Source organism: Echiichthys vipera, assembly GCF_963691815.1.
Source record: "Echiichthys vipera genome assembly, chromosome: 4".
Lineage (NCBI taxonomy): Eukaryota > Metazoa > Chordata > Actinopteri > Perciformes > Trachinidae > Echiichthys > Echiichthys vipera.
This window is the reverse complement of record NC_139829.1, coordinates 17,125,193-17,142,295: the sequence shown is the minus strand read 5'-3', so window position 1 is coordinate 17,142,295 and position 17,103 is coordinate 17,125,193. Positions and strand designations below refer to the sequence as shown.

The window sequence follows — 17,103 nt, the reverse complement described above, 5'->3', positions numbered from 1 at the left end:
CACACACACACACACACACACACACACACACACACACACACACACACACACACACACACACACACACACACACACACACACACACAGGCACAGACACTCACACACACAAACCCATACACACACACACACGCACACACACACAAACTGGAAGTGTTGAGGTACTATGAGTGAGTTCATTCATTCAACTTCAACCGCTTGTCCCTGTCGGGGTCGCGGGGGGCTGGAGCCGATCCCAGCTGACATTGGGCGTGAGGCGGGTACACCCTGGACAGGACGCGAGTCTATCGCAGGGCAGATAGAGACGAACAGAGACAGACAACCACTATGAGTGAGTTGATGTAGCTAAATATGCTCTCAGTTAAATATTCAGACCCCTAAGACAATGTTTTCTTTGTACCCACACAATCCTTACATCTCTTTACACCCTGACAATGTACAGACACAGTCCTTATCCTCAATATGGACTGAAAGCAGTAAGTATTTACTCTATTGGCCCTGTAATGTATTCATTATTCTGCTGCTGCATACTCTCACCTCTTGTTTTAATGTTTTATTAATGCTATTTTGATGGTGTTGATTAGTTTAAAATGAGGCAAATGTGTCAGTGTCAACAGCGTAATCAACCACTTATTTTTCTGAAAAGTTAATGTATTGGAGAAAAGAGGACACCAGCAACATTAAATGTGGAATACAAAAACAGCCCGAGGCCCTGTTTGAATGCTGCAGTGTGCTTTGACCAGGCAGAGTGGGAAACACTGATTGACTATATCAAACATCAATATACATACCAGCTTTCTCTTTAAAACGGTGGCAACACTCCACCTTGTAAATTAGCAGCAGCACCCTGTGAAATTTCCAAACAAGCTTCTGTATGTGCAGTTGATCACCTCAGCAGGGATATCACTTAAAGCAATTAAAGTGACACCGGCAAAATCATAACCTCCATAGAAACCCTGCAGTCTGTTGTGACTTTGTAGCTTTGTTTGCTCCACCGTAGACAGGTAACGTCTTCAACAAGAAACACAAATTGCAGTATGTTTAGTTATATTATTATATTATATTAATACATTATAATTACACAAGCGCAGTCCCTTTTCACCAGATTATAACGGTGTTAGTCCTTGTTGCAACCTCTCTATTTCAGTATCTGCTTTATCCACAAGGGGGTTTGACAAGGATTTGTAGCAGCTTACAGTTCAACTTTCAACGTCAACCCAGCTCGCCACCTCTCATGCCTACTGCTATGTTTTCCAAAACACAGAGGGAGAAGGAGTTCAAGTAAATAACTTCAATCAAAAATGTGAAATTGCAGCGAACTTTAGCAAATTTAGTATGCAAAACATACCACTGAAGAATTGAAAGACATGAAATTATGTGTGAAATAATATTTTCACTTTTGATTTAGAATTAATTATTTATGTGTTGGTAACAAATTAGACTGCGGCATGAAGCAGCACAGATTCATTTTAGCAGAAAGTGTTTTTGCCATCAGGTAAATTACTTCAGCTTTAAACAATTGTTTTTTGCCCTCTAAGGAAGCTATTTCATAAAGGCAGGTTAAGGTTAAGTTGTGGATAATGATTTTAGGGAATAAATGTAGAGCTGGGTCCTAACCTTTCATTCATCTTCCAGTCCTTACAGGTTTAACACTAACAGGAGATGTGTTTTGAATGGTTTCACAAAATATAGTACAGCTATTGTTGCCTGATTACCAAAATTTCATTACACTAATTAGGACTGTCTAAGTAATTGCCTAAGTGACTATCTGGTTGTCAGTATGATTCTGACTACCAAAAAAACAAGTAAGAGAAGCTTGGCCCATCTCCTTAATCTGTGGTGTCATGCTAATTTAAAGTTCCACCAAGAATAAATTAGAAAAGATGACAAAAAGATGGGAAATGAAAATTGTGGCTGTACCCAGGATGATTTATGTTCAGATCAGGTTACTTTTCATGACTAACACTAGTCAGGTAATTATAAGAGAAGGTTTTAACATGAAAACTATGAACAATTGGTTCCAAATGTTTTTTATTAGCAGTACCTGTCCAATATTGTTGTATCATGATCACACATTATTGCTTGACTACATCACTACATTTTCTAGCTTTTGGAAAAGATTTAATCCACTCATATGTCAGCATTGATGTGACTTTAGTAATGATGAGCTCCTTTGACATGAAATATAATAGAAACTAAATTTAAATAGTTGTGTTATTGCAGCCAAATAGGTGGTCTATGACTTGACTGATGTGCCTCATCGCCTGTGATCACTGCATATGATGTGTGCACACGCTTGTTTGCTGTCCAATACACCACCTGTAACTAATCAAAAGTGGCAGATGATTTGTCATATTTATTACATGTCCTTCCGGCTGTTTGTTCATTGATTTACTTAACTATTTAATTTTATTTGCACTTCAAGAGGATTCATCTTTCCTCTTTAGAAAATGAATCAGTTTAAGGCTAAGACTTGCTGATGTTGTGAGAGAATGTGTGCACTTGTAAATACACAATCAGGAGCCATTAAGCTGCAGGCAGACTCCTCCCATCTCAGTCAATTTAACATGTGCAAGTTCCCCATGCATCTGGCATGATGTGCTGTTGAACCGGCTACAAACTGCAGTGAGAATAGAACAACATGCTCAACATCAGGTTAAGTGCTGCTTAAGCTTAATTTAGTGTCTTATATATCGCTGCCACAATTTATTTCTCCACCATCTAAATGTTTTTGGTATATCCAGTTACATATTCATACTAATGCTCTCATCATGTAGAGATCCTATAGTATATGACCAAAACAGAGATTCTATATCTCTCAGTTGATTTTGTGTCCAATCATTGTGCCTAAAGAAGAAACTCAGTTATCACTATTAATTCTGAGGATCAGTCAGGTGAAACCACATTGCTGCTTTTAACACAACCAGAAAGGAGTTTGTTGTATATGTTGGGTAACTCTGTATTGTTTGTAATAATTATTAAAGGATTCTAGATTATATGTTGCAACATTGGTACCCAACTGACAGCCAGTGTCATTTTGTTTTGGATCAGGCATCATTATGTTTTTCTTCAGTACACACACTTACAGAAGCGCTATATATACATCCCCCTACCTCCAGCCCCCTGCTCAGTTACCAGCTTTAATCTGTCATTCAGATCAGTAGTCATGTCCGCCAACCGAGCAGCCACAAAGACACCAAACCTTTGGTCGAGCCCAAAGTGATGTTAAGCACAGTGTGATTTATCTGCGAAACACACAATCACGCACGCCCCCCACCATCTTCATTAACCACTAAGAGCAGCCAGTGGAATCAGCCCCTGACTGAGCACAAGAGTAGAGTCACAACAGTGAATAACAGGGACAGCATGGATTAATAAACAGTGGTAGTCTTTAATTCTCTTTATGGATCTTGTTCAAGGTTTTGCATATCCAGGCATCAGGGAGTAACTGACATATGGAAATAACTATTATTGATGTAGAAGCCACATATGGATATGTTTGGGTGCACAGGTTGATATGCACGTTATAATTCAAGTAAGTGATGTCACTTTTATTTGTCCACTGCCTCATTTAGCGACAATAAAAACGTATACAGTTTTCAAGTGATTTTGCTTGTAATGTTTAGAGAAGGGAATAGGATTTTATTTGAATGCAAACCAAAACAAAGCATAGCGATAATGCTGGGGGCAAAGCAATGGTATATTCAAGTTGAGTACAAAGTAATAGTGCATCATTTAAATAGCCCCTTCAGTGTGTCCATGGTGACAATGAAGTTGGCTCAGTCAGCCATGATTGTTTTGATAGTTGACCCCTGACATTTATCCTTCCCCTATGAAAGCATTGACTTATTGATTTCCGTGGGTTTAGCCCAATGTCTGCTCTGAGTAACCACTGAGGGAGTCATTAAACTTCAAACAAAGTGCTTGTCAGATCATACCAGTGTCTGAAACCCCCTGTGCCTATGCCTTTCCAACTGGGGAGGCCGCATCTGACAATTTTTGTAACTCTCTGAAACCAACAATCACTTTACTCAGCGAGTGACCATGTGTGTAGGTGCGGGGAAAGTAGGCAGAATTTGAACTTCTTTTTTCCTTGCTTTCATTTTTTGGCCTCAGACGTGGTCAGATAACACGTCATACAAATGAGTTTATTTCAAGCATAACCAAGCCAAAGGCCACTGCACTTAAACAATAGAACACACCTCATGAATTTCATCAAGTATTTTCATTTGGGTAAGATTTTCTTTTTTTTATTTCTACCTAAAATGATCCTGTCATAATATATGTAAAAACAGTGGGAATACCATACTCAGATCTCAAATCACCATCTGTGCAGAGTGTTTCCAAATGGGCAACCAGCTGCAAAGATGGCTGCTGAAAACAGAAGAGGAGAGAGTCAAGCTGGGGCCACTGCAGCATGTCCTGACTCAGTGGAGGAAGGAAGACAAATTTGAGTCAACTTCAAAGCAGCTAATTAGATAAATTGCATATGTTGCATTTTATCGACTGGGAAAACTCTGTCTCTGCATGCAATTTGGTCTTAGTCATGGCCAATGGAGTAAGTCTAGTGTGTTAAATGTCATCCAACTTCCTAAAGTTAAATTAATAAAGTGAAGCAAACCATATAGCCAGTAATTAGCTCCGCTAGATGCCTCACTCTCTGTCAGTTTAAATTAATAACTTGTTGGCCTCTGTCTTGCTGTCTCAGGGAATGCTAACACCACTTGAGACCATCACAATGAGCCAAGATTATGCAGCTCTCTGTGCATTTTTGTAAGCTTCACATAACATAGGAAAGCCTTGTGATCCACTCTTTATGCATGGGCCTAGAAAACTTGGCTTAGTAAGATATATTGGCACCAGAAGTATGAATTAGGAGTTCAGACCTGCCAGAGGACTCTACTACTAATGGACACAGTCAGTTACTGTGTCCAAAAAGACATTTTATAGCCATACTGCAAAGAAAAGTCAGGCTCATATCAGACGCAAGGATTTACATGGTTTTCTCAACTATTATTGAATGTATTATGGCAGACTAAGAATATTTCTTTTGAACCATCATAGCAGTCATGGAAATATCTAATATCATGGTGTTCCCTTTTTTAATGAACCTGCATATCTGATCTAATTCTTCCCTTGGCTTAATCTAAAATGAGCAAGTGCACAAATGGAAAAAAGGATTGATGTACATTGAGTGCAGTTATGTTATTGGGATTATCAATTGGGTCTCGCCTATCACAGATGTTTGTTGAATAAAACCTGTGGATTATGTGTTCATAAGTACAATGACAGTGCTAATCATTCCTAATTACAGTAGCAAATTAATAGACTCATCCTCATTTGTCCATATTGTAGACGACAAACGGCTTCCTCAATATGGCCGCTCTTACAGTAACACACACCGAGTTCACAGTTTCACATGCATGCATGCATACACATCATCACTGCCAAACATTTAGCTTACCTCTTCTGTCATGTCGGGCTTGTGTCAATATGATAAGTGCTCAAACTTTGTGTCAAATACCCCATGTCATGAAACCATTAATGCAACATTTATATTTGCTCAGTTTATTTTAAGCATGCTTCATAAGCCCAGGACGTTTCCAGCTCATGCTCTCAGTGACATACAGTATACATGACTTAAAACATTTCACCTAAAGTCAGATAACAATGGCAAAGAAACCTGATTACATTCAATCAAATTGTATGGCCCAAACACAATCCCAACCTGCCACACACAAACGCTTCCTGCATACATGAAACACCCACAATATGCTGTTCAAACTCTAATACAACTAAGCTATAAGTGTTTGTCTCTGTGTTTCTTACTAAAACATTCATAATCCCACGCTGCACATGTTTGTACATACCTTTACATCCATTGCTGTAATGCTGTGGTAACTGCTTTTGACTGTAAGCTATATGTCAGTGTGTGTGTATGTGCTATGGTTCTGTGTTATGTTTCGTGGAATGGCGGTTGCATCTCACTGTAAACTGTTTGCTTATGAGTTTTTCTACCCGGCTTATACTCAACACAATGCACATTCCCACAGACTTGATTAATGCAAGCCATAAATGAAATATCACGGCTGTGCAACTTTAGCAAGAATATGCACACAAAATAAAGTGTAACTGTGTGTTAAAAGTCTCCAAGTTATTCCTGCTGTCTTGGGATCTTTCAGGTCAGGAAGTTCAGATATTAGTGAAAATAAATAATGACTACAGTGAACTACAGTTCTTACATCCTGAATATATCCCAAAAAGGTAACACATAAACATGCATTTTACCTACATATTTGGAAATTAGTCATCTTCCTCTGTATTGCTACTATTTTACTGTGTTCAAAAGCATCTGAACTCATTTTGGCTTGGCGCCTGGGTAGTTGATGTCTGGGCGTGTTTGTAATGATAGTATATCTATTGCAATAAAATGGATTAAGGCGCTCTTAACACTGCTTTGAAAGCTAGACTAAATTAGACATCTTGGTCTTTTGACAAGCAATTTCCGGATGAGTGTCTGAGGCCCATTTCATTCATAACAGGGCAGCTGTATTGCTTTACCCTTTTTGGCCTATATACATGTTTTATTTATTTATATGAAAGAGTTCTGTCATTGGAATCAACCACATATCCAAAAGTTAAAAAAAAAAAATTAGTATAATGCTGCATATTGACAAAATAAAAATGATTGTCGTTGTCAGAACTCTTCCATAATGGTAGCGGCTGTGGTTTTGACCATGTCTGATATTTCATATAATCCATGTAGATTTAGGATGCGAAGAGCAGGCACTTCCTTGTGTACCATCTCCTTTGGTACACCCAAAACAGCTGACATCTTCTCTTTGAAGTGTGTACTTTAGATGGGAATTGCCGGCCTTCTCATTCTAAGTCTATATAATGATCTGTGTCACTGTGGCTCAGAGCTCTCATATTTCCTTTATGTTTTGTTTTTGTAGATAAGTACTCTGTGTTGAGGGGTGTAGCGGGAGAGGGAGAGAGCAATACAAAATGCCATTAAACATCTCCCCTTTCCAGGTATATAACGACTGTGTGAATGTCTCTCTAAGGACACAACACAGAACGACCCGCTTAACTGTGTGTGCTGACTGACTGCCGTGTCTTTCTTCTCGCTCACCCCCAACCCGTCTGTTTCTCCAATTGACTTCTCTCTTTCCTCCACCTTACAATCCTTCCATCTGCCTGATCTTGTCTGTCACTCATCCCTTCTCTGTCTCTGCCTGTCTGCCTGTGTGTCTATTTGCCTTTTTTTCTTTTTTGGCTTGTTTTAATCTGCCCACTCAACTTGCATGCACACAAATGACATTTATACAAACACATTTATATAAATTACTCGACCTCTCTCTCTCTCTCTCTCTCCCCCCCCCCTCTCTCTCTCTCTCTCCTCCTGTCTTTTTTTGCTCACACACGCTCACATGCACGTCACACACTCACACCAGACGCAAGCAGATGGCCCATCTGCCAGTCAAGCTGCTGATCTTTGCCCTCACAGCCCCAACGAGCATCCTCTTGCCCTGGGTGGTCAGACCCAGAACCAGAACCCCAACACCGCCAACACCACTGCCCCCACCGCCACCCATTACCAGCCCCCAGCATGCTGCAACATTCCCTGCGCCCTGATCGTGCAGCACTCCTACGAACCCACCAACCCCTCTGAGATCCCTCCCAAAATGAGAATGACCACCTTTACCACCTCACCTCCCACCCCAAGGTTATATATACAATAAAGGATATAAATAAATCATTGGTTAGTAATGCTTGAAGACAGATGCTGTTAGAAGTGCTATGATATATTAACGATAATGTACAGTATTAAGAGGAATGATGGACATCAAGAAGCAGGGTTCAAACGTTGGTGTTCACAATATAGCAAGGCTCTGCTGGAAGCAAATGTACCTCTTTCAAAGACCTTTATATACCTGGCATGTTGCCAGAGGACTATGTGCACAATGAGGCCTTTCTGCCATTAGAGGGTGCCGTCTCTCTATCTAGAGGCAAATAGAGTATCATCTTTGACCAGACAGTTAAAGTTACGTGCTCTGTTAAGTTATGTATGCAAATAAAAGCCTTCAATTAAGTATTTATTGTATGTAACATAGAGATTTTTGCAAAAAAAAACATATTACAAGATGAAGCCAAAAACCATTGTGTGGTGTAAGTGTGGCTTAGTTCTCCAAAATAAGGCCTTTGTACCACACAATAAATTTGAGATGTATATTTAAATACATTTCAGACATTTAGATTGATTATTTTATTTATGTCAATACAGTTAATGATCATTTGGGGAATTCCATGTTGTCATTATAATAGAGGAAAAGCTCCCTTCATAGTAATAAAAGTGCAGTCAGGTCCTGCCACTTTCTCCCACAAAACTTTCCACTTTTCCTTTCCTCAGTCCCTTTCGACCACTCCTCGTAGTTACCCATTAGTGTCCTTTCACTGACAGCAGACTGACCGTTTGTGATTCACTCTTCTCTTCCACTTCCCTTCATTTCTTTGATACCAACTCTACCCTTTGGATAACCCCACCTTCAAACGTTTAGTGTGTGTATGATAGTGTCACGACAAACACCAGTGCCCCCTCGTCCTCTCCTTCCTCCTACTGTCCCTTCCTTAGATGACAACCAGGGGGCACCACTGTTGTTCCCCTCTGTCCCTGCGCTACATACAGTAGGCCCAGAGCCCCCTCCAGACCCCCCCAGATCCAAAGGACACGGTCAGTAATTCTATCTTTACCCCCATTAATGTGACTCCTCTCTTCACAAAACCCTGTTCGACTTCCCATGTGTGAAACCAAAATGAGACACCTAAGATTAAGTGGCACCCCACACTCCCCACCACCTACCACCGAGACCTTTACCTTCCATCAAGCCAGAGAAGCACATTGCCACATGTGTGGACAATGCAAACATTTTAAAGTTTTGGATACTCTCTGTATCACCTTTTAACACCCTCCAGCTAAGCCTTCTCCTCTTTATATCCTCACCTCATTCATTGCAAACGCCGCTCCTTTGCACCACTGTCCTATCCAGTAAAAGCATGAAACACCCCTCACTGAGTGTAACCGTCCTTTAGACTATGGGGATAAGTTATTTATATGTTAATATAGTAATTATAAGTTTCATTTTACAAATACTGTTAGTTAAAGCTTAACTTGATGAATGTGCTTTGTCTTGGAACTGTTAAGCTTGTTAAGACTGTTAAGATCATTGTTTGATTGATGTCAAATAATCTACGTTCTATGATGCAGTTGATAAATAAGCCATATTGTATGTGGCCTGGAAAAATCACTTGAAAATGAGATGTCCAATCTCAGTGTGATTTTTTTTGGCATGATGGCCAGAATGCAATGGTGACGAGAAGCAGGAAAAATACACAAGATAAGTCCGGTATTGCAGAGCATTAAGACTGCCTTCCCCTATTGCTGTTAAGTTGTATTTGTAGTTTAATGTTATCATATGGATAATAGACCAAGCATCCTGGAATCACAGAGCACACAGCATGATGACGTTGTTTTCTGTGTATTCCAGATTATCTGCACTCCCTTAAAGACCTTGTAGAAGTGTTTGTATGTTTCTCTCTTTTAATATCCTGACCACAGTTCAGAGTGTGCTTCTCTTCCCTCCATCTTTCCCCTCCTCTCTTTTTGCTCTCCCCGCTTCCTGTCACATCCATGTTTTCCTTTGACCACCAAACATTTATTTACTACTTTTATGCCGTCTCACCCCCACTCTTCATCTCACTATTGCCTTAATAACCTCAAATTGAATCTCATTTTTAATTGTGCCAAAACTTTTGTTTTGACAACTGCGTGACATCTTGACCTCATCATTTCAACACCTGTGTCGTCCAACGCTCGTCTCTTGCTTTCACTATTATTCTTACTATCTATTTATGCTGGTCGGATGGATGCCATCCCTATTGCGATATACAAATACACTCCATCCTCTTTTTCAAAAAATATATCCTCCCTGCATGTACTCTGCTCTGTTTCCTCCACTGTTCTCTCCATTTCCTTACTCCTTTATTTGCATTTCCTCTCTCTCCTTCTCCAACTTTTCTTGATTCATCCCTGTCTTCTTCCTTCTCACCATCTCCCTGTAACTTTTTTTACCCCTTTCATTTTGTCATTCTGTTCCCTTCTTCATTTCCCTCACCTCCATCTCCCATCCTCAAACACTTACCCCGATTATTCTCATATACCTACCCTTCTCATCTTCCTTTTTCAACATCTTTTTCCCATCTCATATTCCTATTAATTGCCTTCCCTTCACATTAACCTCTTTTCCCATCTACCATTTACCATCACCGCGTCCTCTCCTCTGTCCTACTCCTCCCCTGCCCTTCCCTACCTGCAGGACGATAAGGAGATCGACCTGGAGCACCTACACCGCCGGGTTAACAGCTTGTGCACCGAGGATGAAAGCCCCCATAAGCAGTTCTCCACCTCTTCCGTCGATTTAACACCCCTTGACATGGATGCGCTGCCTGCCGCGCGCCAGGCACTCGAGCAGATCAGCGATTTCCGCAACACCCACATCACCACCACCACCTTCATCCCTGAGCAGATCCAAACCCTTAGCCGCAACCTCTCTGCCAAAGCCGCTGCTGGATTTTCCGCTGGTTTCGGGAGCAGTGGCGGGGGCGTCCTCCAGGACCATCGGACTGGCGGGGTGGGCCCTTTCCGGCAGAGGGCCCCCAACGGTGGCTTCTTCCGCAGCCCCATTAAAACAATGTCCTCCATCCCCTACCAGCCCACAGGTCCAGGACCCAACTTTGGATATGGCAATGACCCAGACAGGGGCACCTCTATATGAGGAATTGCTAAGGATATGGTTCAGGAGGAAGAAGAGGATGAGGAGCAGAAGGAGGCGAGGTGGCTAGGGTCGTCATGGGATGGTAGAACAAATACATTATGGCTAAGCTAAAAAGTCAGAGGATAGAGATGTGTACATAGGAATCTTTATGCTTTCAGTTTCTGCTTGGGTGTTTCGAAGGGGTGTCCATTTTTTGATGTGGCGAAAACGAGGGAGCTGGAGGTCTTCTGTGGTGTTCCTTATCCTCCTGTAAACCATGCTGGTGAGGTGCAAAAAAGAGAAGGGGGCAGGGAGGGCTTGAATCTTTGCTTTATTGTTGTTGTTCTTGTGATTGTTTGGGGGATTATTTTCAGGGGTATGTGTGAAAGGGGGTCTTTTATATTGATTCTGTTTTATGATGAGGACTGCCTCATGTAATGGAGATCTGCTTATGATCTAAACCCTACCTCGGAGGGTTTAGTTTACACTACTCCAACCACAGGAAACACGTCTATATTCCTCTGAACTCCAGGGCTGCCACTGGTGGATGACTGGTGGTGTCTTTAGACATTAAACACCTCCAAGGGGCTCAATAAGCAATTATTGAGTTGTTATTTTATGAAAGCGTATATATCAGTAGTTTTTTCTCTGTAGCCCCGGGAATATATACAGCACTACACCCTTGTACTATTGAAAAGGTAAATATGGGAAGATTCCACTCCAGTTTTACTCAATTACTCTCGCCTTTTCACTATGTGGGAGTCCTGGTGTCGTTTCACCAACACCTGGGGTTCTAAGTGTGATCTCATCTCCAAGGCGGTGTCCACACAATGGCCTGACCAGACCTAAGACTTTACAGTTGAACACATGCAGACACATGCATCGGTTTGAAACCTGCTGAAACGCCATGACAGTGCAACAATATGACACTGAATCACCATTTTGGTGCATCAGCCTGAAACTGTTTTCGCCACTTTGATGCACATTAAAGACTCTTTGTCAACCCCACTGCACTGTACCAGTGCCCACAGACCTGTAAGTGATTGTATGTAGATCTGACCTTTTCTTTTCTCACCTTTACTGTGCTATCTGCTTTTCAAGTCAAGGTGATATCCTCTAATCAAACTCTCAGAGGGATATTAAAAAGGGATGATAAAAAACAACTTAAAGAAAAAAGAACTTAAAAGACAAGCCGAAAGACTTCAAAAAGCGTATGCTTATTATATGTCTTTTATTGAATTTTGTTTTTGAAAAAAAAATAGATTTTAATGCGTGGAATGTGTTTTGGTCAGGAAGTACAAAAAAATAACATTGTTCTGAGCTGTCTACTTGTTTTTTTTTCTCAGAAAAACTGCTAAATAAGTGCTGTAGTCTCTGGTTTTGCATCATTATGTCATTTTTATTTGTGTTTGCTTAATTTTAGTGCTGCCATGGCTCAGGTGTTTAAAAGATAGAAAGCTCATTCTGTAAGGTCATCTCATGTTCGAGTTCATTAATTACTTCTTATCAGATTTGAGAAACACTGAGGACTCCAGAGAATTTCTTTCACAGGTTCAAGTGGTGAAATGGAGTTTATTTTTGTGTTAAAGAGAAGCCATTGCAACAGCAGTTTCAGTACAGGCCTTATATGTCAACTAGCTAGCTGTATTCTCTCGACTTCCAGTGAAACCCAAAATATCACTGCGTACTGGAAACATTTTTAGAGCGGAAGATCGGTGGTTGGGCTTTGGGTCATGGGAATGTCACCAAGAGTCAATGGCCATCAGAACCCAATGGCTGCCTTTTATGAGATGAGTCCAAAATATGCTTCTATTTCATATTTGTAATGTTAAGGGTACTGTTTATATAACTTGTTTTTTTAAAGTGCCAATTAATTAAAAATGAGACCATTAAGGTGCATTTGGGGGTGGGGAAGGGGGATGGTACACTAAGAGCATTAAAGGAATATTTTGTGGAATTCGGGGGTGGGGTGGTAAAATGGAACCAAATCTTTTTCACTAACACTGTATTAATAATTGATAATGTTAGTTGTTTAGAACAAGTTTTCAGTTTGTTATCTTTAAGAACTAAAACCGCAAAAGGTTGTGCGTAGAGAACTCATTCAAGCCACAGTGTTTTAAAGCAAGCATTCTTAGGCATTCTTTTCTTATATTAGGCTACAGTATGGCTATTGAATGACACATAGGACACAGACATTTAAAAGGTTTTATTTAGTATAAATGAAAGAGACATTATAAAAATGTATATTTTACATGTTGATGATATTTTTGTTTAACAAAAAGAAAATAGTGTATCATGATGAGCTTTAGTGTTGAGTTCAGCAGTCACATTATTGCATTTGGTTTTCCTTTGTTCTGCCCATGGCCAAACACAAACAAACTATCTACTTTTCTCATGCCATCCCAAGTTCATTTTATTATTTGCTGGCTCAATAACAAAAAATGGCAAGTTGATTAAAAAGAAAGCATGAACAAACTTGCTCTTGCGCTATCTGTTAACATTTTTGATTTCATGCATAGAACTACAGGATTTACTTGATAATTTCAAAAATTTATGATGTACAGTATTTAATATAGGCCTATTTTGTTGTATGTGTTGCATATTATTCAAAAACTGAACAAACTGGGGCCTCTGTTACAAGTGGCAAAGCTTTCTGTGTATAATTTGTCTAATAAACAGGTTTTCTACAGTGGGATGGTATTTGTTGTTTTTGCTAACCTGGATAAAGTGGTACATTTCAGACTCATAATGCACTTCATTGCATTTATCAACAAACAGTGAATAATTACTGTTCATGATTCTGTGTAATTCAGGGGCTTACCTCTGGCATGCATCTCTCAAAACACAGCAATGGCAAAGTGACATTTTCCCTCATGCTAAATTTGTTTTGGCTTTTCGGGGTTCGCTTCGAACACCTGTACATTTCCTTAAGCTCAGCAATCAAAGAAAGAGGCACCTCACTGATGACCAGTTTATTTTTTCGATACATAACAAGTGTCAGTCCATTTCAGTTGGTAAACAAAGGCTTAACAAAAAAAGGTCAAGGTTTCTCTCCACAGCATTGTGTTTCTGTGTGTGAGGCCTGTCTATTTCTTCTTGACTTGAATACTAGCCATGCTTTCATCAAGAGTTTCAGTATGGAGTGTCTTCTTCCTCTCTTTTCTTTTATAATCATTATTGTATCAACCTGTATCATGTGGCAACAAAGGACATTGAGTCAGAGAAAAATCCAGAATGATCATTCAACAAAAGAAAATGTTTCTCAAGAAAAACCCAGTCTTAAGGTTTGAACCATATAATGACCAACTAACTCTGCCTTTTTGTTTACTTGCAAGTCACATCATTTTGACCTTCTTCATTTTGCTATTTGATGAAGAACAATGCACTATTAAAATGGATTGGTGCAGACATGGTGTAATTAAAAAAAGGGTGAAAATGGTTTGTATCTACTTGTAGCTGTGAATCATTAAGCCTAATTGTGAAAATGAAGGGGTAAATACAATTACCAACCATAACATTTTAAATGAGTTTGACTGATCTGAGATGATTTTATGTGTGGAATGTATTTTAAGTTCAAGCATGAGCTAAGCTTTTGTGTCTTTCACTTCAAACGCCTGTGTACTGCTGTTAACAGCTGGATAGACCCACTGCTGAGGACGACTGCTGTCAAGTTCAATGGAGCGCTACATTGTAGTGCTCCATTTTAACCAGAGAGTGGCACTATTTAGAGAACTCCCTGGTTCTATTTCAGACTTGACTTAGTTTGTGCTTCATAACAAGATCCATTTTTGAAAATCAATGAAAGAAATTAATTTAGTAGATGTTGATGGTTTGTTTTAATTCCACTGGCCACAACTGAGTGATATCCAACTTGACATCATGTTTGACATTTTCTTATTATTGTACAAGTCAGAGGAGAGAGCAAAATCAGCGTCTTCATGCAGCCTTCAGTCATTATCATTATTACCCCTAATGCCCCCCTATGGAGAGCAAATATGTACCTAAGTCCTTCTGCTCTCTTTTTTGTTTGGTTAAAGTTGGCTTGCATTTAAAACATTTTGATATTTTGAGGTGGCAAGTAATAGTTGTTTGGAAGCATTTTTTTAGTAGTGGAAGATCTTTTACTGCAACAATGCTGAAATTATCCATTTTAAGTAAAGATCCAGCAATCATAATTTAATGTAAGTAGAAGTAGCCTACATTAAGGATATAAAAAGTGCTACATCCTATTGGATTAGTAGTCATCAACCAACCCAACACAGCATCATAGAAATTGAGAAGTGGTAAATATACAGTATTTTCTATAATGTTGATATATCAAAGTAACTTGTAAACAAAGTAGTCCCATAAAGCTAGTGGAGTACAAATTAAACCATTACAAATCCTACCTATTGCTTATTGTTACTTCGATATTTGGTTACTCTCCAGACCCACTTGATTTTTTTCCAGGTGTTTGGCAAACTCAGAGTTTGGAGACAAGAATGTTCCCTTGGCTATAGTTTTAGACCTTTAAATACACTTACATTCACCACTTCAATCAAACCAATAACGTGGATTTGGTGAGTTTAGGAAATCCCTGAAACTTACTAAATCCCTTTTCTAGCTCCCCTCACTCAGGTCTCGTGCCCGTCGCCCCTGTCTCCCGGGAGATGGGAATGAGAAGCGGCAGCACGCAGACTCCTCTCGCGCATTGGAATGGGAGCCTCCTTCCCCTCTCCCTCGAGGAGCCCCCCAGGCGTGACCAATGGAACATAGAGTCTCCATTGTGGCTGCGACACTTTAATAATCGCCAGCTACAATATCCAACCTGTCGGTAGCTTCAGGAGCCCGGCCCGACCCGTTGGATGGGGGGCTTGTAGGTGGGAAGAGGGGGCGAACGCTCGGCGCCAGACCTCTGGCCCACAAGACGTCCCCTTGACGAATACATGAATAAAACATAGAAAAGATTGATGTCGGGTTATCTCTGAAATTATGGGATTTATTCCCACAAATGTTTTTTTTTCTCCACAATTCCAAGCTCATAGTTTTGGGAGCCTCACCTTTCCCCAATAATCCCAATATTTCTAACCAATCTTAAAATATATTGAATGATAATGTCAAAGTTGTGATGTTTAGGAGCCTAAATTGGCGTTTGATGTTGTGCTAACCCACACTTGTTCATTGGGCTCATACATTGGGCTACTGTATATGAGGCTCCATCCTGCTTCTTCTAATTCGAGCGTGGCAATTGGGTTAAATAGCCAATTTCCACCCAGCAATTAACCCATTGTTCATTTGCCAGGTTAAACCTATAGTTTGCATCTCAGTAAGCACGGTCGCTTTGATCAGCAGACTGCAGGTGATACTTTGTCCAAAGTTTCCTTTTAACTTGTGTTCACAGCTCTTAAGATATCCAGTGTAAGAAGCCTACACAAATGCTCACGCTCGTCTGTGTTTTTTTGTGTGTGCGTGTGCTCCTTGGTGCTTCCAGTTGCAACCGCGCACGGTGCACCACATACACATGGTGTCTGTACGGAAACAGTGTTGAGCGCGAGACCCCTGCTCATGTTTCCGTTCCCTGTGAAGCCCTTTTTACTGACAGGGCGTTCCGAGAGCTGGATCAAAAGGTTTTAGGCCCGCTACAAAAGAAAAATGGAAACTGGAGATGATCCTAGAATGAATGAATTGACAATGCGCGAGCCCCGGGAGCCAGTTTTTTTTTTTTTTTTTTTTTTTGGGCTTTTTTTTTTCAGATGATTTTTGGTCAAGCTTTATTTTTTTTCTGTCTGGTCAGGCTTTTCTCCCTCAACTTTGCTCATTTCCACAACTTATGCCTTTCTATCACTGTTGGGAGATGGAATGCAGTTATTTTCTACACTGAATAAAATATATCTATGTCTGTTTTTAAATAAACCCCATACTATACTAAGTTAATTTGGAGGAAATATTTTTGTTTTCTTCTTTACTTTCCGTAGTACTTTAATCTCTAGTATTGACAGTTGGGGATAGCTCTATATGTGCACCGTCTGTGTTGACTTTGGAGCAAACTCAACTGCAGCCCTTATGCCACATCAGTGCACGGGGAACACTTTAGACAGTTGGGGATGACAAATTAACCTCTTTCTGATCGCTCTCTATCCTCCCCCCTCCCTGTGAGGTTAGACAGTCACGCAGGCACAGGTAGGAATTCTGTCCCAGCTGCGCGCACATCTCGCGCTGTCCACGCTTCTACCTAAAACCGTCACTTCCCCATGCACGTGCGTCCTGTGGGAGGTTCCCCTTACCTCCCTTGCGTTAAACACTCCTTAGATTG

At 40.3% G+C, this 17,103-nt stretch overlaps 1 protein-coding gene across 1 annotated transcript in view; it reads left to right on the top strand.

The window, feature by feature from the left end:
- Positions 1 to 10,832, top strand: part of grid2 (glutamate receptor, ionotropic, delta 2) — a gene marked incomplete at both ends in the record, with an annotated part of 511,086 nt that extends 500,254 nt beyond the window's left edge. The window contains one exon of the mRNA XM_083913146.1: positions 10,374 to 10,832. Coding sequence (XP_083769272.1) covers positions 10,374 to 10,832 — 459 coding nt within the window. The remainder of the gene's footprint in view (positions 1 to 10,373) is intronic.
- Between the last annotated feature and the right edge of the window lie 6,271 nt (positions 10,833 to 17,103).